Raw genomic sequence first — 20,115 nt, forward strand, 5'->3', positions numbered from 1 at the left:
CTTTACCACAGCAAATGCAAACATTTGTCATCTGACCAATTTTCATTTTCTGGAGATAAAAAAATGCTCTAAATATGCACTAAGTAATAATACTTTACATAATTTGGAAGGTTCAGCCAGTTAAAGAATGAAACCGATATTAACATTTTGCTCAAACCCAAATCTTTAAAATCCAGAAGAACTTAAATTTGCAAATTGAAACTACATATACAGAAAAGTTATAGATTATTTTTAGGTGTAAATGTTAGGTAGAAATACATGTTTTTCTTCTAAAATAGTAGAATTTTGTTGTGAGTATATTGGCCCTTTAGTGTACTACTTATGTACACCCAAATGTTTTAAGGCCTCCTGTTAAGTTTCTAGTAATTAAACCACAATGTTGGTTAATGAAAATATAAAATAAGTATAATCTCAGACTGTATTGTGAAAGTCAATAATGAAATTTTTTTTTACACTTTATAGTATAAAACATGTTGTATAATGTTATTAACTAATCAGAATTGGCATAAGAATTTTTAGTCAAATCATACAAACTTTGCTTTTGACCTTTAGTTTAGCATAACTGGATTTCATGAAAGAAGCAAATAGACTATTTTGAGCCGGAAGTTTTGAAGAACATGCAAATCTGTTCCGCCTCATAACCAATCTAAACTCCCCTCGCACGTCATGTGACTGGAATTCCCCCCGAGTCGGGGCTTTCCACAGTAACAGAGCGATCAATTTGTGAACGGATCCAGGCGAATACAGCGTTGAATACATGCTCTGGATATTCACTGGATAAACGATGTTTTGTTTATGGTCTTCAAACCTGTGAAAATTTATTAACAGTGTTTAGTTGACTCGACGACTTGTAAAAACAACCCGACAACTAGTAAACAAGACACAAGGTTAGTTTGATATGCACTCATGCCAAATATATATTTGCATTATTACCGTAGATTTTTGTTGTAAAGCATGCCTCTTTTTAAACAGCATGAAAATAGTCTACTTTCTGTTTTGGAAATAAGGATTTAGTTTCTTAGTGCATCTATTTTAAGCTTGTTTTGAAAACGTTACATTGCAGAGATGCAGTACAGTTCATATGATGTCGAAGGTATAGCTAACGTTACAGTGATACTGCAAATGCATAATTAACAATTATACAACAATGGTTAGTAATATCAGTTATGTGTTTTGAGTACTGCACAAGATTTGTCCCATATGTTTTACTGCTGTTCGTGTTAGTCTGTGGGAAATTCCCATCAAAAGTCAGATGTACTTTTTGGATCTGACTTGCAGGGGAATCACAACCCCATCATACAGCGTGTAATCACTCATCAGATCCATCTTTTTCGGTCTGACAGGAGCCCAGGTTCGGTTCGGATGATCCTGGAGAGCACAGAATGGCTGGAGCACTAAGGTACAGTTTTATCCACTATAGCTGTTTCATTTTCTTTTGAGCTGTCAACATATGCAGCCTTTTATTGGGCATGGCTGGCCATTTCATCGTTTAGATGGTCATAAATGCTGGCAGCTCACTTGGTCATGAGACTATGCATGCTTTAAATTATTAAGGGTTTCAATCAAAGGTTATTACATTTGTAGACTATTTTACATGTCGAAACAGATGTATTTGCAATATGTAAATAAATAGGGGGTTTAGATACAACAATTAACCATTACTATTGAATTGCCATTCAACATCATGTATGGAACAGTTGAAACAGTTTTTTAAAAAATTTTATATATATATATATATATATATATATATATATATATATATATATATATATATATATATATATATATTGTGTCTATTTAAAAGATTATGGGAAGGTCTTTAATGTTAAGAACATTATAATGTGTTTTGTCCATGAGACACTTTTTTTATGACACTTTTTTTATTTGAGTGTCAGTAAATAACAGTAAAATAACAGACTAAAATACCTTTTTCTTATTCCAAAATTTTCTATGTTTAATTAAAAAAAGTAATTAGATGTCGGTTTACATATATATTTTAATTAATTAATATTGTTGTTAGTATTTTATTCAGTTGGATTATGTAAAAAGTATTCATTTCAAACCATTTTGTAGTCATTCTAGGTAATTTACTGAGGCCCCTTGGTGGACATCAGGTCTTTGTTGTTTTATGTCAAAACCATTTTAACATTGAGAATTTGTCTTCTGCTTTAGACTAAATGTTATTGTCATTTTATTTACCTATTATTGACCATTTTTTAAATAGTTGTTGCTTTGAATTATTTCTGATCACCCCAAATGGTTAACCTCACTGTAAATGTAACATTGTCTCACTTTTACATATTTTCTTTATGAATTTACCTGTTGTTCATATTTGACATTATTGTAATTTAGGGGTTGTTTGACAGAAGTGAAGATGCTATCATTTCAAAGAAGAAGGACAGGATGTGGTTATGATCCAGTAGAGTTTTACTCTCTTTTTTCTGACGTCAAAACTCACAGTTTAACTCAAACTGAGCCCTGACACCTCAGAAGGAAAATTCACAGTTTACTTCGCTAGTTTTCCCATGGTTGTACGTGAAGAGTATCTAGTATTGTAGTGCAGTCTTGGTACAACTCATCCTAAAGAGATGGACATGGACACTTCCTCATTCCTGTCAGTGGCAGGCTTAGAAAAAACTTGTGCAATCATGCTATCAAGTGTAATGAGGTGTAACTTTATTTCTGTTATGTGTTAAAAGGATCATTTTTTAGATCTTCATCAGAATTTCTATTTGATTTACAGAGGAAGTGCTTGAAAAGATTTGTGGCTGACTAACAGATGGGGGGCAGTCCCTGACTTTCACCCCATTAACAGTTCAGTCTAAGTCAGTTCCGCAGATTGTCCTAATGAGAAATCTGTGTATTTTCAGTAAATTACAGATAGGTGGATTTTTGGATTTTCTTCAACAAAATAAGGCTGAAAAAGGTAATCATAGGAATTTTGTTTCAAAAGTACCTCAAAAGAAAGGAAGGGAATTAAAAGAGCATTTGGAAAGTTGAGGAAATTCAGATTTGAGAAGGTTGATGTCAGCATGTGAATATTCTTGTACCTGCATTTCTCTGAATTTGACATTAGTGGCAGTAGTGAGCTGGTATTCTGGGGGCTTTCCTCTGTTTTTTTCACTGCTTTACTTCCTGGAAGTAGCAATCAAGCGAGCCAGAGAGAGGGAGGGAGACATAATGCACATATCCGAGAAAGTGAAACAAACTCAGTTTTTGTGAGCCCTTTGTGTAAAACCGAGAGCTTCTGTCTCTACATTTGTTTGTCAGACAGGGTAAGTGTCTGTCTTTTTCTGTGTAGGTCACATCACTGCCGTGGGGGAAAAACTGGGGAAATGAAATGCATGTGTCGGGGTTTGCAGCTCAGTTGATGTTTTGATTCAGCACACTGACTATTTTAGCGACGGGCCTTGTGGGTTTTTAGCAGTTCTGGATTGGTGTCTGTGTGAGACAGTCTCAACAACAATTTTCTGTTTTTCCACATTACAGGATGGATGATACACATTATCAAATTGGATTTGTGGTCAATGAGGTGAGCCACATTTTGTCTTTTACTGTAGTTTCCTTACTACATGTTTTGCATTTAGATATACTTGTGATGTGCTGTGAATGAGAATTGTGTTGATTATAAAATTGTTATCAATCTAAACTGGTTTAATTTTTAATGGTGAATTTCATATTTTTAGATTAGGATTTTGTTAGAAATTTTAAAAATATCCATGATTTATTAAAATTATATTTAAAATGTTTTTATTTTATTTTGTTTTTTTTTTTACAAATTTCAGTTTGAATATTCATATTGTACATTATATGACTGTTTAATATAAGAATCAACTGACACTGTTTTATAGTTTTATAGTTTTCTGCTATAAAAATACAGGAATTTTCACAATCAATAGTGTTATTTGGAAATAATCATTCCAGAGTTGGTGGAATTATTATTATTATTATTATTATTATTATTATTAATTTTAGTTTACTTAAATAGAAAATAATAATAATTTTAAAATACTGGAAAAACTTTAATGTAAAGAATTTCAATGCCATAATATTAAAGATTTGAAAGGCAATTTTTGAAGAATGTTTTATTGGGAAGTTATAGATTATAGAAATTGTATTATTATTATTATTATTATTATTATTATTGTTATTATTATTATTATTAGTAGTAGTATAGAAATCAGTAGAGTACTGGAATAGTTTATTGGAGAATTTGAGCAAAATGATGTTTAATTTAGTGTGTAGCTTTCATGTTGTTTTTGTAATTTTGAAATAATATAGTAAAAATAAAATATATGAATATAAATGAATTAATTTAGTTTATTATTTCACAATATATTACACAAAGCATAAACATGCATCATATGTTTCACTCCAAAAAATTGTTAATCAGATTTATTTATAAACAAAAACATTCATTTTGATGGGTCATAGGCAAATAAATGTGAATGTTTAAGGTTGAAACGTTCATTTAATGCCTTTACGATGCCACACTTCATCCTGAAACTGGTTTCACATTGATCAAATCGCAGTCTGCACATTTATGAGCAAGCTATATTGCAATAATAGCAATTTCATTTTGATGCCTCATTTATGCATACCTTTTGATGTGTTGTCTAAATTTACTTGTAGTACATTGTTTTTTTTATATAGACATAATAGTTTACAGTACATCAGCAGAATTATCCTTGTAACAAATTTTTTTATAAAACTGGTGCATTGTTAGTTTTCATCCTCAGGCATGTTACCTTTGTCCTAAATATTTGTATGTTATACTCACATAAATACAATATTCACATACTGATGATGTACACATGTCATTTTCAGCCTATGACGTTTCCTTCAGCCTATGACGATCTTCCATATATGCCTGAAGCTTTTGAGGTGAAGCATGAGCCCTTTGTGCAAGAGACAGGTAAGCTAACAACGTGCTTTATTAATGCTTTTTATGTCTTGCTTTGCGTTGTTCTTTTAATTTAATTGGAGAAAAGTCTTATTGCTAAGTGCTGTCTTTGTTTTTTCAGTTGATGGCCCTTACATACAGATAATTGAGGAGCCAAAGCAGGTGGGACCTTCCAAACTATCTTCAAATGTTAAAAGTGATCAAATAATGTACAGTACAAGTCATTTTGTAAGCATGTGTCACTATATGTGCATATAATGTGGGATAATTCCAGAATGTATGCAATGGAATTCCCCAAATAGAGGTTTTTTATCAGTGAGGAAGGTGTTATGTAAATAACATTGTGTGTTTCAGAGAGGATTCAGATTTCGTTATGAATGTGAGGGCCCATCCCACGGTGGCCTACCAGGGGCCTCCAGTGAAAGGAACAGGAGGACGTATCCCACTGTCAAGGTTATTATTATTAATATTATTATTATTATCACATTGACTACTTCATAGTTTGTGACACGGTACCATTCAAAACTACCAGTAAAAATGTAGTTAATTTTATCCAACTTAAGATACTTTAAATTTTACAAGAGTTAAAGTAAAGATAAGATTGAATGATACATTAACATTTAGTCATTCAGCAGAAGCTTTTGTCCAATGTGACTTACAGTTAAGGAGGTATTAGTGATTCAACAAAAGGCAGTACACACAAGAAGTGCTAATTATACAGGGACTGTTTGTGCTCAAAGAAGTAAGTGCTAAAGTTAAGAGAGGGGAGTTTTTAAATGTGTTAATTATGATGTTAAATATATATTGAAACACATTGTTTGTTTAAATAAATAATATTATTTTGCACTCTTAATTTTAAAAGTGAATTTTCAATAGTCAATTAAATCAGTTTCCACAAAACTATGAAGCAGGACAAAGTACAATAGTTATATATGACTATTAATGATTGAGTAGCAATGAATACTTCTGAAGTATCTTGTGACACTGAATAGTGGAGTAATAATAATTACCTTCCTTTTGTTGTTGTTGTAATAATCCAAACTTGTAAGATTTTATTTTATATTTGATCAAATAAATATTACAATATGGTACCATTTCTGTAAATCAATCAATTAATAGGTCATACATTGACCACATGTAAAGGACTATGTACTGATTCACATATGATCATATTTCTCACCTTTTTTAAATGTTTAAATGTTTGATGAAAATGTAAAAAATCTAAAATAAATATTACAATTATTCACAAACTAAAGATTACAAGTTCATTATAAAAACATAACACTTAATACAATTCAAAATGTATCACTGTAATACATACTTTACTATAATAATAATAATAATTATCATTATTCCTATTATTAATATTATTATTATTATTATTATTTTATTAATATTAATCTTATTATTAAAGCTGTCACTGCTCCTCTGTTCCCTACACCCACTACTTTATTTGTCAACATTCTTCTTCTTCTTCTTCTTCTTCTTCTTCTTCTTCTTCTTCTTCTTCTTCTTCTTCTTCTTCTTCTTCTTCTTCTTCTTCTTCTTCTTATTATTATTATTATTATTATTATTATTATTATTATTATCATCTTTTTTATGTACTAGCTTTAAATACTATATCCATACTTTTATATGTGCCCATTATGTTTTTTTTCTAAACAATTTTATTTAATTTTATTTGTTTATTTATTTTCTGTTTATTCGTTAGCGCTTTTTTTCCTCCTTATTTATGTGTATATTGTTACTGACTATACTCCATGTATCCTGTCAATCTGTTTTGGTGTTGCTTAACAACAAACAAGCATGCATCTTTCCCATGATGCTGTTATTCATGTTTCTGACTGCAATATTATTTAATATTGCGCTCACATAAATCATGAAATAGTTTAACAATAAACAACATATTTAGTGACATCACAAAATAATAGAGCATAATATGAAACGATAAACTATTTTTATTTTGTCCATACTACACATCGTCAAATTGCACAGCCCTACATAGTGAGCGGAATTCACTTTAATATATAAAGTCTTGCTGATATTATAACGTTTTGACTGTTATCTACAGGTGTTAAACTTTGTGGGCAATGCTCGTGTGGAGGTTCAGCTGGTGACACACACAGACCCTCCACGAGTTCACGCACACAGCCTTGTGGGTCGACACTGTAATGAAAGCGGGGTCTGCAGTGTTGATGTCGGGCCTAGTGATTTCACAGCACAGTGAGTGAACGCGATTACTGCTCGTATGATCTTTTTCCTTGTTATTATGATTAAGCTAGATTGTCTGTGCAACTTTGTCATGTGCTGTTTGTGTGTTTATTGTGCAATCTGTGTCTAGATTCAGTAACTTAGGCATCCTGCATGTCACAAAGAGAGGAGTGGTAGAAGTCTTAACGAAAAGGCTGAAAGAAGAGAAGAGGAAGGTGAAAGGGCCTGGATATAAGTTTAGTGGTGAGAGTTATTTGACGATAACTATTGAATTGTCTTTTTGCTGCTTGTGTCTTCTTCTGATGTAATGTTTCTTGTTTTCTCACTCTTGCAGATGCAGAGGAAAATGCTCTTATGCAAGAAGCCAAAGAGTTAGGCAAAAGCATGGATCTGAACATTGTACGATTAAAGTTCACTGCCTACCTGCAGGACAGCAATGGGAGTTACACCCGAGCATTGAAGCCTGTTGTGTCCAATCCTATATATGACAGCAGTAAGTCCTGCTACACAAAAACTACACAGTAAAATAAAAAAAGAGAAAAGTTCATATACAGTTGAAGACAGAATTATTAGCTTGTTTATTTTTTTCCCAATTTCTGTTTACAGAGAGAAGATTTTTTCAACACATTTCTAAACATAATAGTTTTAATAACTCAAGTTCTAATGACTGATTTATTTTATCTTTGCCGTGATGACAGTAAATAATATTTGACTAGATATTATACAAGACACTTGTATACAGCTTAAAGTGACATTTGAAGATTTGAAAATTTCCTTGCTCTGTTAAACGTCATTTGGGATATATTTAAAAAAGAAAATAAAATCACAGGAGGGCTGATAAATCTGACTTGAACTGTATATCATACCTTTTATGAATATATTGAAGTAGCCTTTTATTTATTAGCAGTATGTACTAAATCCTGTACAGTTTCTATTATTTTTTGTAATTTCCATGTTGTTCTTTGTTTAGTTTTATTATAACATCATTATTAATATAATTAATTTCTTTAGTTTTTATTTTAATTAATTTTTTTTCTGCTGAAGTATACATTATAAATATGAAATGTAATCTAATTAGGCCTCGTGGAACATAAAATATATAATTTTTAAGATTGACCATTATAAATTAGTTAGTGAATAAAAAATAATAATAAAAAGGTGCATTAAATTGATAAAAGAAATGCTAGTAAACACTATTCTGACATTAATATTTTATTTATATCACAAAATGTATTAAAGTTTCCTCAAACATATTGAGCAATACAGCTGTTTGTAGAACAAATAAGAATAGATGTTAAATAATTTTATGTTTATAAATATTCATTACAGAGTAATAGTAAGTATCAAAACAATTTCTGAATGATCCTGTGACACTAAAGACTGGAGTAATTATGCTGAAAATTATATTGCAAATGAATTTACTAAATTTGTTTAATAATTTTTTTTGATTTGTTTATAAATGTTTATTTAAGACCTCAGCAATAAAGTATCTACAATATTTATCAAATATATGGTGAAGATGGGTCTTACTCTTAATCTTGCTCCATCTAAAATTTTAAACAAGAACAGTTTAGGTAAAAAAAAAATGTCTTGCTAATCTTGTCATAAAATAATATAAAATGTGTTGCTCTTTACCCAGAATCACCAAACGCTTCCAATCTGAAGATCTCTCGTATGGATAAAACCTCTGGGTCAGTGCTGGGAGGAGAAGAGGTCTTTCTGCTCTGTGATAAAGTTCAAAAAGGTTATTAGCTTTTTTTATTGTGATTATGATCATTTTAGTAAGATATTCTACAACAGTTTAGATCAAATGCTGTTTCTGCTCCTTTGTTCTCCAGATGATATTGACATCCGCTTTTATGAGGAGGAAGATGAATGGGAGGCATTAGGAGACTTTTCTCCCACTGATGTCCACAAACAGGTGTGTTTTACAAATTAATGCATTTATTTTGGATAGAGTTTATATATATAAATATATATAGTAGTGAATGTTTAAAGTGGATTAAACCCTTTTATCAAAGTCCTACTTAAACTATACAACGACACCCAATCTTGTCTTAGGGCAATTTTGAAAAAGTTTTTTGATCCACATCAAATGTTGATTACTTTTAGATCCAACCTTTACTTAAACAGTGTTTTGTGTGTGTGTGTCTGTCAGTATGCGATCGTGTTTAAGACGCCTCCGTACCGCTGCACCAACATCGATCGACCTGTCACAGTGTTTCTGCAGCTTAAGAGAAAGAAGGGCGGCGACTGTAGCGAACCAAAGCAGTTCACATATGTCCCACACAATCAAGGTTAGTAGTGCTGTTCAATACTATTTGTATTTAAATCCCATCTCTGAGAATTAAAATATAAATTTCATTTATTTAAATTACATTTTGGTGAGCACAAGAGTCTTTTTTTTTTTTCAACATTTAGGTTTTACCACCTAAACTTAATCTTACAGACACCACAAATGCTCACTGGTTTATTTGATCAAATCTACACCTAATAAAACTTAATATAGTAGTATGTTTTAAAATATATTAAAACTTAAAAAAACTTTTTTGTGATCACTTCTATTATTAAGATCTTTATATGTTTTAGTTTCCCTTTTTATTCCTTTCAGTGTGTAGCTCTTGGTAACCTTTAGTTCCCTTCTTTTTCTTCTTTCCAATGTGTTACTCTTTGAATGCTTTCTTTTAAGCCTTTATTTTCTTATTAACATTTCATTTATAATAAGTTAACATGTGATGTATTCTTTATGGCTTCTTTTTTGGCGTTGCTCTTATTATGGCTGTTATAATTTTTTTCCTATAGGTTATTGATTTACTGTTATTATTATTATTATTATTATTATTATTATTATAGTTACTATTATTAGTACTACCACCACTTCTCACATGTGTTAGAAAGGTGTGAGTAGTGCTGCAGAACATATCATATAGCATGTTTGTCTTTGATTTTGAGTTGGTTTATGTCTATTTTAAAATGTAATTTATTCTTTTCTGAATTTTCAGCAGACTTTACTCATTAAATCTTCAGTATCAGATTTGCTGCTCAAGAAACATTTCTCATTCTTATTATCATACTTATAGAAATCAGTTGTGCAAAATGTCTTTATGTAACCTTTCATAATGTCATTTTTGATCAGTTTAAAGCCGAAAGCGTCAATTAATGGGACTGTTCCCCCAAAAATGAAAAATCTGTCATCAATTACTTGCCCTTGACTTGCTTCAAACCTGTTTGAGTTTCTTTCTTCTGTTGAACACAAAATAATATATTTATAAGAATGTTGTAAATCAGTAACCATCGACTTCCATAGTATATGTTTTTCCTACTGTGGACCTCCATGGATACCAGTTCCCAACATTCTTCAAAATATCTTCTTATATGTTCAACAGAACAACAAAATCAAACTAGATTGGAATAGGTTAAGAGTGAGGAAATGACAGAATAAACATTTTTAGGTGAACTATCCCTTTAAATAACCCTGGACTGTTAAATTATACATTTTTATTACCACAGTTTTTTGCACAGTACTGTGCATTATTGATCTATCCAATGACAGTTTGTCTCCTGTCCACTTCCTAGACAAAGAAGAGGTTCAGAGGAAGAGGATGAAGGCTCTTCCAGATCATTATGGTGGCTGGCGCGGAGGACCCCAAGGTGGAGCAGGGGGGTTTGGAGGACCTGGATCTGGAACAGGAGGAGGAGGAGGAATGGGAGGAGGTGAGACATCCCACAAACTCGAAGGCTATGCAGGTTTTCAGTTCAATTAATTATTTTATCTTTCAGCAGTAGTGCTCATATATTTATCTTTTGATGCCTGCAGGTTTCCCTTTTAATCCGATGGATAATTCAAGTTTTTTTGTTGGTGGATGTGGAGGATTTGGTGGGGGTGCACAAATGTCTGACTCCCCTCCTCAAACTGATGGAGCAAACACACAGTCTCAGTCGAACTCACAAATACGACAACAGCTCATTCAGATTGGTGAGTGTCATTTTATTTCAGCTATCATTAAAGGAATGCTTTGCCCACATATTCATGTTTCCTCACCATTTACTCACACTCAAGTGGTTCAATGTATAAATTTCTTTCTTCTGTTGAACACAAAACAAGATATTCTGAAGAATGTTGGGGCGGAAAACAGCCATTGACATTCATAGTGGATGAATGGGTGCTTTTTTAGCCTTCTTCGGTATGTCTTTCTTTGTTTTCAACAGAAAAAAAAAACTCGGGTTGAAGATGAACAAATGGTGATAGAATTTAGATTTTTAGGTGAAGTATACTTTTAAACTCAAGACATTTGTGGTGTTCAGTCATGCATGTTTCCTTCCTGTTGTTTTCACTCACAGCTCTACACAATCGTGCTAATTTGGCGGCAAAATGCAATGCTCGCGCTTTATTACAGTACAGCAGCACAGGTGATGCGCGCCCCCTGCTGGCGCTGCAGAGACATCTGTGTGGAGTGCAAGATGAGAACGGAGACACGTATGTCTTTTCCACATCTCTGCTTTTTAGCTTGTATATGCTCTCTGTTATTTAATATCTTGATTTATATTAAAGTAAAGTTTGCTGTTTGGGATTAATTTATCTGCTAAATGCATCTAAAGTCAATTGTTACAATATAGTGAGTTTAATTTGAATATACATTTGTACTTTAGTAATTAGAGTTTTAAACTATTATATTTAATTTCCAATAGGCCTCTTCACTTGGCCATTATTCACCAGAAAACTGTTGTGGCGGAACAGCTTATTAAGGCCTTGAACAGCAGCCCACAGCAGAAGTTCTTCAACAAACTCAACAAGCTCAGTCAGGTAATTTACAATAAATATATTGTAGAAATACTTTTAAAATGCATAATCTGATGATTTTATTTTATTATTCATGTTATATATTCATGTAAATACATATATACATATATGTATGTAGTATTTTATTATTATTATTTTTTTACATTCTATTTTCTTTCATCTCCAGGCTCCTCTGCATCTGGCTGTGATCACCAAGCAACCCAAGTTAGTAGAGATGTTGATGAAATCGGGTGCAGACCCGAGTCTGCTGGACCGAGAGGGCCGGACAGGGCTTCACTTGGCCGCACATACTGGTGATGATGTCATACTAAGACTGGTCCTGAGCCTGCTAGGAGAGCATCACTCCCATTTAATAAACAGTGCTGACTTTACAGGTGAGACGAGACACACACCTTCTGTTAAAATGTCACTTATGGTTGCATGGAATTTTACAGCACATATTGAGTTTTTTTTTTTCACTATTTACAGGTCAGTATCCAGTCCATCTCGCTGTGAAGAAAGATGGAGAGCGTTGTTTGCGATTGCTGGTAGAAGCAGGAGCAAAGATTAACATGCCAGAGCAGAAAAGTGGCTGCACTGCACTGCACCTGGCAGTGAGGGACAACCTGTTGAAACTGGCCTGTAATCTCATCACTGAGGTAAAGCTGTTGGACCGTTAAGATTTCTCATAGTCCTGTGGTCACAGTTACATTTAGTTGTACTTGTTATACTACTATTACAAGTCCAGTTTACCAAGTAGAAAATGTGTATAGTACAATAAATGTTGTTAAAAGCTCTTAAAATAAATATTTCTTAAAATTACCTTCAATGTTGAAAACAACTGTCCTGTTTAATATTTTTGAGTTTTACTCTAATCATTATAAAATTCAAAGGAGCAACATTAATTTGAAATAGAAACGTTTGCAATGTATGTTAATTGATAATGTCATGCTTCCCTGCTAAATCAAAATTTTCTTAAAGAACATTTACTGACCTCACATTTTGGTACAGCTCTGGAAACATGACTAATTTGCATTTGGGGATTTTCTTTTTCATTTTCATGCAAATTTTTATAAGATTCAGTACACGGCTAATGTTCTCCTATATTTAGTACAGAAAACAGCCACCACCAATGTTTTGTTCTCAAAGTTAAATGTTTGTTCTGTTACAGCTGAAGGCTGATGTGAATGCCTGTACCTACGGGGGCAACAGTCCTCTTCATTTAGCTGCCAGTCAGGGCTCTCCACATCTCTGCTCCATGCTGATCGCTGCAGGTATTTTACAAACTTCCTTTCCTATGAATGTAATTCAAATATCAGATACTTCCACATCTGTGAAGGCCTAGATACCATTGCCTACTGATCAATAACAAACTCATGTTGTTATGGTATTAAATCTTTTTATATACACTCATGAGGTTGTAGTTATAAAAGTCTTTTTTACCTGAGTCTTAGTCTTAAACACACTTTTAAAAAAATCTTAATGGTGAAAAAATAAGGATGCTCAGAAATTGAAATACTGGTCAAAACAATACTCTTAATATTATGCAGAAACCAATACCCAGTATATATAGGCAAATGAATAGAAATGTTGTTATTAATGTTTTTAAGCTTGACTACAGAGACCAAACTGAATGGTGTAGTGGACTATTGATTTTATTTAAAAACTTTAACTGCAAAAACAAACCAAGGAAATGTCTAGATTTTTCTGTTATTTACAAATTACTGGTAACACTTTACAATAAGGTTCATTAGTTAATGCATTTACTAACATTAACTAATCATAAACAACACATGTACAGCATTTATTAATCATAATTGAACATTTACTAGTGCATTATTAATATCCAAGTCCATGCTTGTTAACATTAGTTAATGTACCATGATTAACATGAACTAACAATGAACTACTGTATTTTCATTATCTAAACGTTAACTAACATGAACAAATGCAATAGTAAATGTATTGTTCATTGTTTGTTCATGTTAGTAAATGCATTAATTAACATTAACTAATGAACCTTATTGTAAAGTGTGACCAAATTACTATTATGAGATCCATATTATATCACGTTGAAAAACTCGCACTGCCAGCATTTTGCCTTCCCAATCCTTTAAACTCTTTAAGTGTGGATCTGCAGCGTGAATCTCATCACATCATGTGGAAGGCCAGTAGCACACATCTGCAATGAAATAAATCATCATTTATTTGCCGATACCAATATCCATAAAGCAAGAATAGTATTAAAAGCAGCGCTGATAAAAAAATTGTTGAAGTTTTTCACACTCAAATTTGCATCTGTATTTGCCATTTTTTGTAAATAATGCTGAATCATATCTGTAAGAAACATAAAGTTTAAAATCAGTCAAATATTGTCGTCTTTGTTTCAGGTGCTGATAAACGCATAGAGAATGACGAGCCTCTTTTCCTGAGCTCGTCTTCCTCAGATGAAGATGAAGAGAGCGAGAAGAAGCTTTCAGAAGACATGGTTCAGCAAGTTCACTGCTTGTCGATATCATCCGAGAGAGGAGTGTTTAACCCACGGAAGAGACCTGCTGCTGGACACACTCCCTTTGACCTGGCCAAATCCCAAAAGGTTTGCATTACCGTATTTATCATACAGTGGGCAGGTGGATGACTAAATGCATGTCACAGATTTAACCTTTTAAATCTCTATCGTCTTCCATAGGTTAGAGATTTATTAGATGGCAGGAAAGGCCCCAAGCCCAATTCGCTCAGCCCTAAGAGGACCAAAATAAGCACAGAAGAAGGTAATACACTCAGATAGCATTCTATATGTGCTCACATGCTCATGCTTCTAGCATATGTGGCTGATATGGACTTGTCTTGCTGCAGTGAACCAGGATTTGGACAACGAGGTGCTGAGCAAGCTGTGTGGGATTCTAATTCATGACGATGTACCTTGGAGGGAACTGGCTGAAAAACTGGGTATGCTGACACTCACCCATCTGTACCAGGACAGCGCTTCACCCTGTCAGAAGCTTCTTGAAAGCTATCAGGTAAGATACTGTTATTGGTAAACGGATTGCAGGATAGACAAAATCACCATTATCAAAATGTTCCTGTGTAGTTTTATGCACTGGTAGAGACAACATATGTTTTGTTCCAAATAACATATGCTATATAAACTAAGTAGTTACACACTGTTATTCTTAATGCCGCCTCCCACTGTCTGGGTATATAATTTATGCTTAAAAACAGCATAGAATAGTGCACAAGTACACAAATTGCTGTTTAGTGTACAGTGCTCAGCATAAATGAGTACACCCTTTATAAATCTATCTATTATATGTATAAATATTTTCTATAGGATGCTGTGCAATTTTATGTTTGTGCATATACATTAGTTTAATCAGTACTGAAGCCAAATCTGGAGCTAGTCTAATGAAATAACTTACCGGTTCAAAAGTGAGTACACCCAAATTTCAACAGTATGTCAGGGATATCTTAAATACAAGTTTTAACAAGAGGAAAATGAAGAGAAATGAAAAATGTTTTGCAATACTTTACTTGAATTTAAATATATTATCTTTCTATTTCTATAGATTTTTAGTGACTCAAATATTATTTAAATAAATATATTGGCTTATTAAATCTGCTTTGTTCAAATGCACTAAATATATGCTGAGCACTGTAGCTTTAACTTTTCTTTACTCACCATTTAACTACTAAATGTATAAATAATATGCAATAAGTTAATAAATAAATGTAGAATTTGTTTATAAATTATGCATAATAATCTTTACATGTGGTATTATTTTTGTTTCAAACATGTAATTAAGAATGAGGTCATGGGAGCTTGTTCCCATTTCACAAGTCTAACTTTTTCTCAGAATTGTCGGTCCACTTTGAAAAGAATAAATTCAAAATATGAAGTTTATTTATTGCAGATCTTTGAAAAAAAGTTCAACTCAATACAGTGAAAAATACTCAAAATTGTGGGAGGAGATCATTTCAAAATGGCGTAAAAAAATCTAAATTGTGTGTTACTTTTATTACTTTTTATTAGAAATGTAAGATCTTAAAACAATCCTGAGAAGAAAAGTGGAAATGGAAGAGTTTTTCTCAAAATTGTGAGATAAGAACAATTCTGAGAAGAAGTCAAAATATTTGTGAGATTTTATCGCAAAATTCATGATAAACTGACAAATCATGTGTGCATTGCTTTTCTTAGAAAAAAGAAGAAAAAAATTATATTAAGTCAGATTTGCAAAATATAAACTCACTGTAAGGTTGTATTTTACAGTTTTTTTTCACAAAACTGGTGAATTATTAAGCTACTAAATAACATTTAAAAAACACAATGAATTACTTAAAGCAACTACATGTACATATGAAAATAAATCTGTAGGCTGTATTTATTAGGTTATACCTTTTAGTATATTTTGAATTCACACATCCTCTGTCTGCTGTCATCTGATCTAAATGCTTTACTAAGGGTATTTGTGTATGTTTTCAGTTGAGTGGTGGTCCTGTGGATGGCCTGGTGGAGGCGCTGCAGGCTCTGGGTGTGAGGGAAGGAGTGAGGCTGCTGAGAGATAGTCAACCCAGAGAAGACAAACAGAGCTCAGGTACACACACAAATCAACACATGTAACAAACTAAACACTTTAACACTTCTAAATCAGACAGATCTTTGTGCACTCGAATATCGGAGCATATTGTTTCCTCAAGCCAAATCCATCTTATTGCTACCACCCTATAATTGTGTACACACACACACACACACACACACACACACACACACACACACAATTGTCTTTAAGCCATACATTCATACAGAAACACCCTTAAGGCACAAAAGAAAACTTGTGCTGGTTTGTGCATCTTTTGTGGCTTTAATAAGAAACAAATTAAGTTCAGTTCTTTCAGTGAAGAAGCATACAGCAGTTTGATTTGTATATTGTATTCTATTGCTTTTTTCATTATTTTGAGGACTTTGTTTTTATTTGGTTTTTACTTTGTACATTCTACCATGGTATTGACCTTATTCTTCACGTACGAGTGAGCACAGCTATTGGAATTTTGTGGCTTGAGATTTGACTATAAGACTTCTCATGCACTTCTATTGATTTTTAGAGGTTAAAAAGAGCTCGATCTGCTGCTTCATGTTGCAAACTGATATTTTCTTGTGATATTCTTCTTCTTTCTATCTATATTTATGAACAACTTTGTTTTTAGAGCAAGAAATCTAATCGTTTTCTACCGTTTATTGTTCCCTAGTCATGTCCCCAATAGGCGCCTGAATCAGAAGTTCTAAAACAATCAAAAAACGAGCACACTGTTTATAGGTGTAATATCAACCTTATTTACAGAAAAATATATACTATATCTCTTTAAATAAAGCAATCAGAAAAGACTGTAAATGCTACAAACTCATCTAAAAAGTGAGCAATAATAATCCAATAATCTATGATCATTTTTAAAAATCAAGATTTCTTTTGCACCGTCAGAATATTTAGACTGTTGAACGCATAAAGTGTTCAACTTTACACACTTCTTTTATTCAGTTAAATAAATGCATCATCCAGGTATTTCAATTGCATTTATTCCTTATAGAATTTATGCTGTAAATGCACTACTTCACTATTTATATTACACTACCTGACAAAAGTCTTGTCATCAATCCCAATTGTTAGAGCAACAAATAATAACTTGACTTCTGCCACTTTTCCAAATGATCCACTAGAAGTTAGATCTTTCCAATGATTCCTCCATTGAACTGCATCTTAATCATCACAAATACTGCAGAAGACCTATTGGAACCTGCATGGACCCAAGATTCTCACAGAAATCAGTCAAGTTTGGTGAAGGGAAAATCATGATTTGGGGTTACATTCAGTATGGGGGCATGCAAGAGATCTGCACAGAGGATGGCAACATCAACAGCCTGCGGTATCAAGACATCTGTGCTGCCCATTATATTACAAACCACAGGAGAGGGCCAATTCTTCAACAGGATAGCGCTCCTCATTCTTCAGCCTCCACATTAAAGTTCCTGAAAACAAAGAAGGTCAAGGTGCTCCGGATTGGCCAGCCCAGTCACCAGAAATGAACATTATTGAGCATGTCTGGGGAAAAATGGAGGAGGCATTGAAAATGGATCCAAAGAATCTTGATGAACTGTTGAGAGACAAGACATTTGTCTAAGAATTAATTAAAAATCATGGCACATGGCACAATTTTATTTTGGTTAAATAAGCGTAATCTAGAGGACTTTGCCTTTCATATAAGCCACTTCTGATACCAAATGATCAACTAGAAGTCAAGTTATCATGTGTAATTTCAAAAACTTGGTGACAAGACTTTTGTGAGGTAGTGTACATGGTGTAGAATAGTGTATAAGTACGTAAATTGAGACACACCTCTTATGTTTGCACATACTTGGTGATTAAAGTGAGGTGTGATATTAATCAAAGGCCTCTTTCTTTTTTTTACTAGACTCCACAGAGGACAGTGGCTTCGGCAGTCAGTCTATTGGAGAGGAGATGGCAAATCCTGCAGTGGGCAATCACTGATCATCAGTATCCATTCAATAAGGACAACTTAGCACTTTATTAGTTTACTGGTTCTTCAGGTGCAAACCGTTGGACTGTACATCATCTCAAATAGGAAATGCAGCACACCAGAGAAAGGATTGAAAAGAGCAGTTTTGAGGTCAAAATCTCTCAATGGTATTACATAACAATAAGACATGACAGGAATCGGTTGCTTTAAGATTCTCAAATCTCTGCGGTATGGAGTGAAGCTGCTTTTCTGCAGGCATTTCAGTGCTTGTATCTTATCCCCACATGAGCAACAAAACCCATCTGACTTCACGGTAATTTAACAATAATGCGACTGTCGTTTTTTAGCACAGCTGTAACCTTAACATGTTTGTAGAATGTACTGATATGAATAATTCTTGTCAGCTGTCGTTTGATATGATATGCAAACTTAAGAATATTTTCTGATACATCTAAAGACTTATGCTGTTTATTTATGTACATTTTTATGTTGCAGTTGTGTGTTTCTTGGATGCAGAAATAAATAAGTTTGTTTTATTAAAGATATTTCATCATTCTTTGTTTTTAGACTGAATTTTGGGAAATCGATACATTCATTCATTGTGATGATTGTTTTAAGCATCCATTCATCATCTTATAATGATTTCTGGACGGGTCACACTGAAAAGTAGACTATTGACAAATTCAAATTCAGCTTTGCATTAGCAAAATATTTCAAATGTATTAAGTTATTTTCAAATTTTAACATGTCCCTGTTACTGTTTTTTTTCTGTATTTTTGCTCAAATAAATGCAGCCTGTGTGAAAAAAAATGGCCAAAAAATTTAAAATTGTATTTTAAATTGTAATAATATTTCACTTCATTACTGTTTTTAGTTACTTTTTTTGCTAAGTTAATGAACATTATTTATTAAACATATTATGTATTTGGAATGTTGTTAAAAGTCTACTGTCCGTAATGCTGTAAAACATTTATGGTGAACTTAAATGGACAAATTTTCCTAAATTGCGTTTTAGAATATATAAAAATTGTTATTTTTAATTTTAATGATATTAATTCACTAAATTATGCCATATCGGTTTTACTGTATTTTTGCTCCAATAACAGCAGCCTTTGATTTTTTTTTTGTTTGTTTTTTTAATCAGAGTAACCCCAAACTTATTTTAATATTTATTTAAAATATAAATATACAAACATTTATAATAAACTAAAATATAATTCACTAAGGGTGGCACAGCGGCTCAGTGGTTATCACTGTCACCTTGCAGCAAAAGGCCAGTTGGCATTTCTGTGTGGAGTTTGCATGTTCTCTCCGTGTTTACTTTGGTTTCCTCCGAGTGTGCCAGTTTCCCCCACAGTCCAAAGACATGTGCTATAGGTGAATTGGACTAATTAAATTGACCATAATGTATAAGTATGTGTATGTGAAAGTGTATGGGTGTTTCCCAGTACTGGATTGCAGCTGGAAATGCATCCGCTGTGTAAAACATATGCTGGAATATTTGGAGATTGATTCTGCTGTGGTGACCCCTGACAAATAAAGCGAGAGGAATTAAGCTGAAGGAAAATTGATACCTTCCTAAATATACATTTATTTCTGCTCAAATGTTGTGCAAAGCAGAAGAGACTGAAAAACATTCATTTAACCTTATGTTGTTATCCCAGGGGCAGCACAGTGGTGCAGTGGGTAGCAC

At 32.9% G+C, this 20,115-nt stretch overlaps 1 protein-coding gene across 3 annotated transcripts; it reads left to right on the plus strand.

The window, feature by feature from the left end:
* The first annotated feature begins 705 nt into the window (after positions 1–705).
* Positions 706–18,977, plus strand: nfkb2 (nuclear factor of kappa light polypeptide gene enhancer in B-cells 2 (p49/p100)). Of its 3 annotated transcripts, none has more exon segments than NM_001001840.4 (24): positions 706–887; positions 1,344–1,399; positions 3,490–3,532; positions 4,828–4,915; positions 5,025–5,065; positions 5,258–5,356; positions 6,975–7,126; positions 7,245–7,357; positions 7,449–7,607; positions 8,754–8,858; positions 8,953–9,035; positions 9,273–9,411; positions 10,691–10,828; positions 10,932–11,090; positions 11,456–11,591; positions 11,804–11,918; positions 12,082–12,289; positions 12,384–12,553; positions 13,066–13,168; positions 14,285–14,490; positions 14,584–14,665; positions 14,751–14,914; positions 16,375–16,486; positions 18,357–18,977. In NM_001001840.4, coding segments are annotated over 23 exon segments (2,709 nt in total). In that variant the 5' UTR covers positions 706–887; positions 1,344–1,382; the 3' UTR covers positions 18,434–18,977.
* Positions 18,978–20,115: the final 1,138 nt, after the last annotated feature.

This window comes from Danio rerio, chromosome 13, assembly GCF_052040795.2.
Source record: "Danio rerio strain M-AB ecotype USA chromosome 13, GRCz13ab, whole genome shotgun sequence".
Taxonomy (NCBI): domain Eukaryota; kingdom Metazoa; phylum Chordata; class Actinopteri; order Cypriniformes; family Danionidae; genus Danio; species Danio rerio.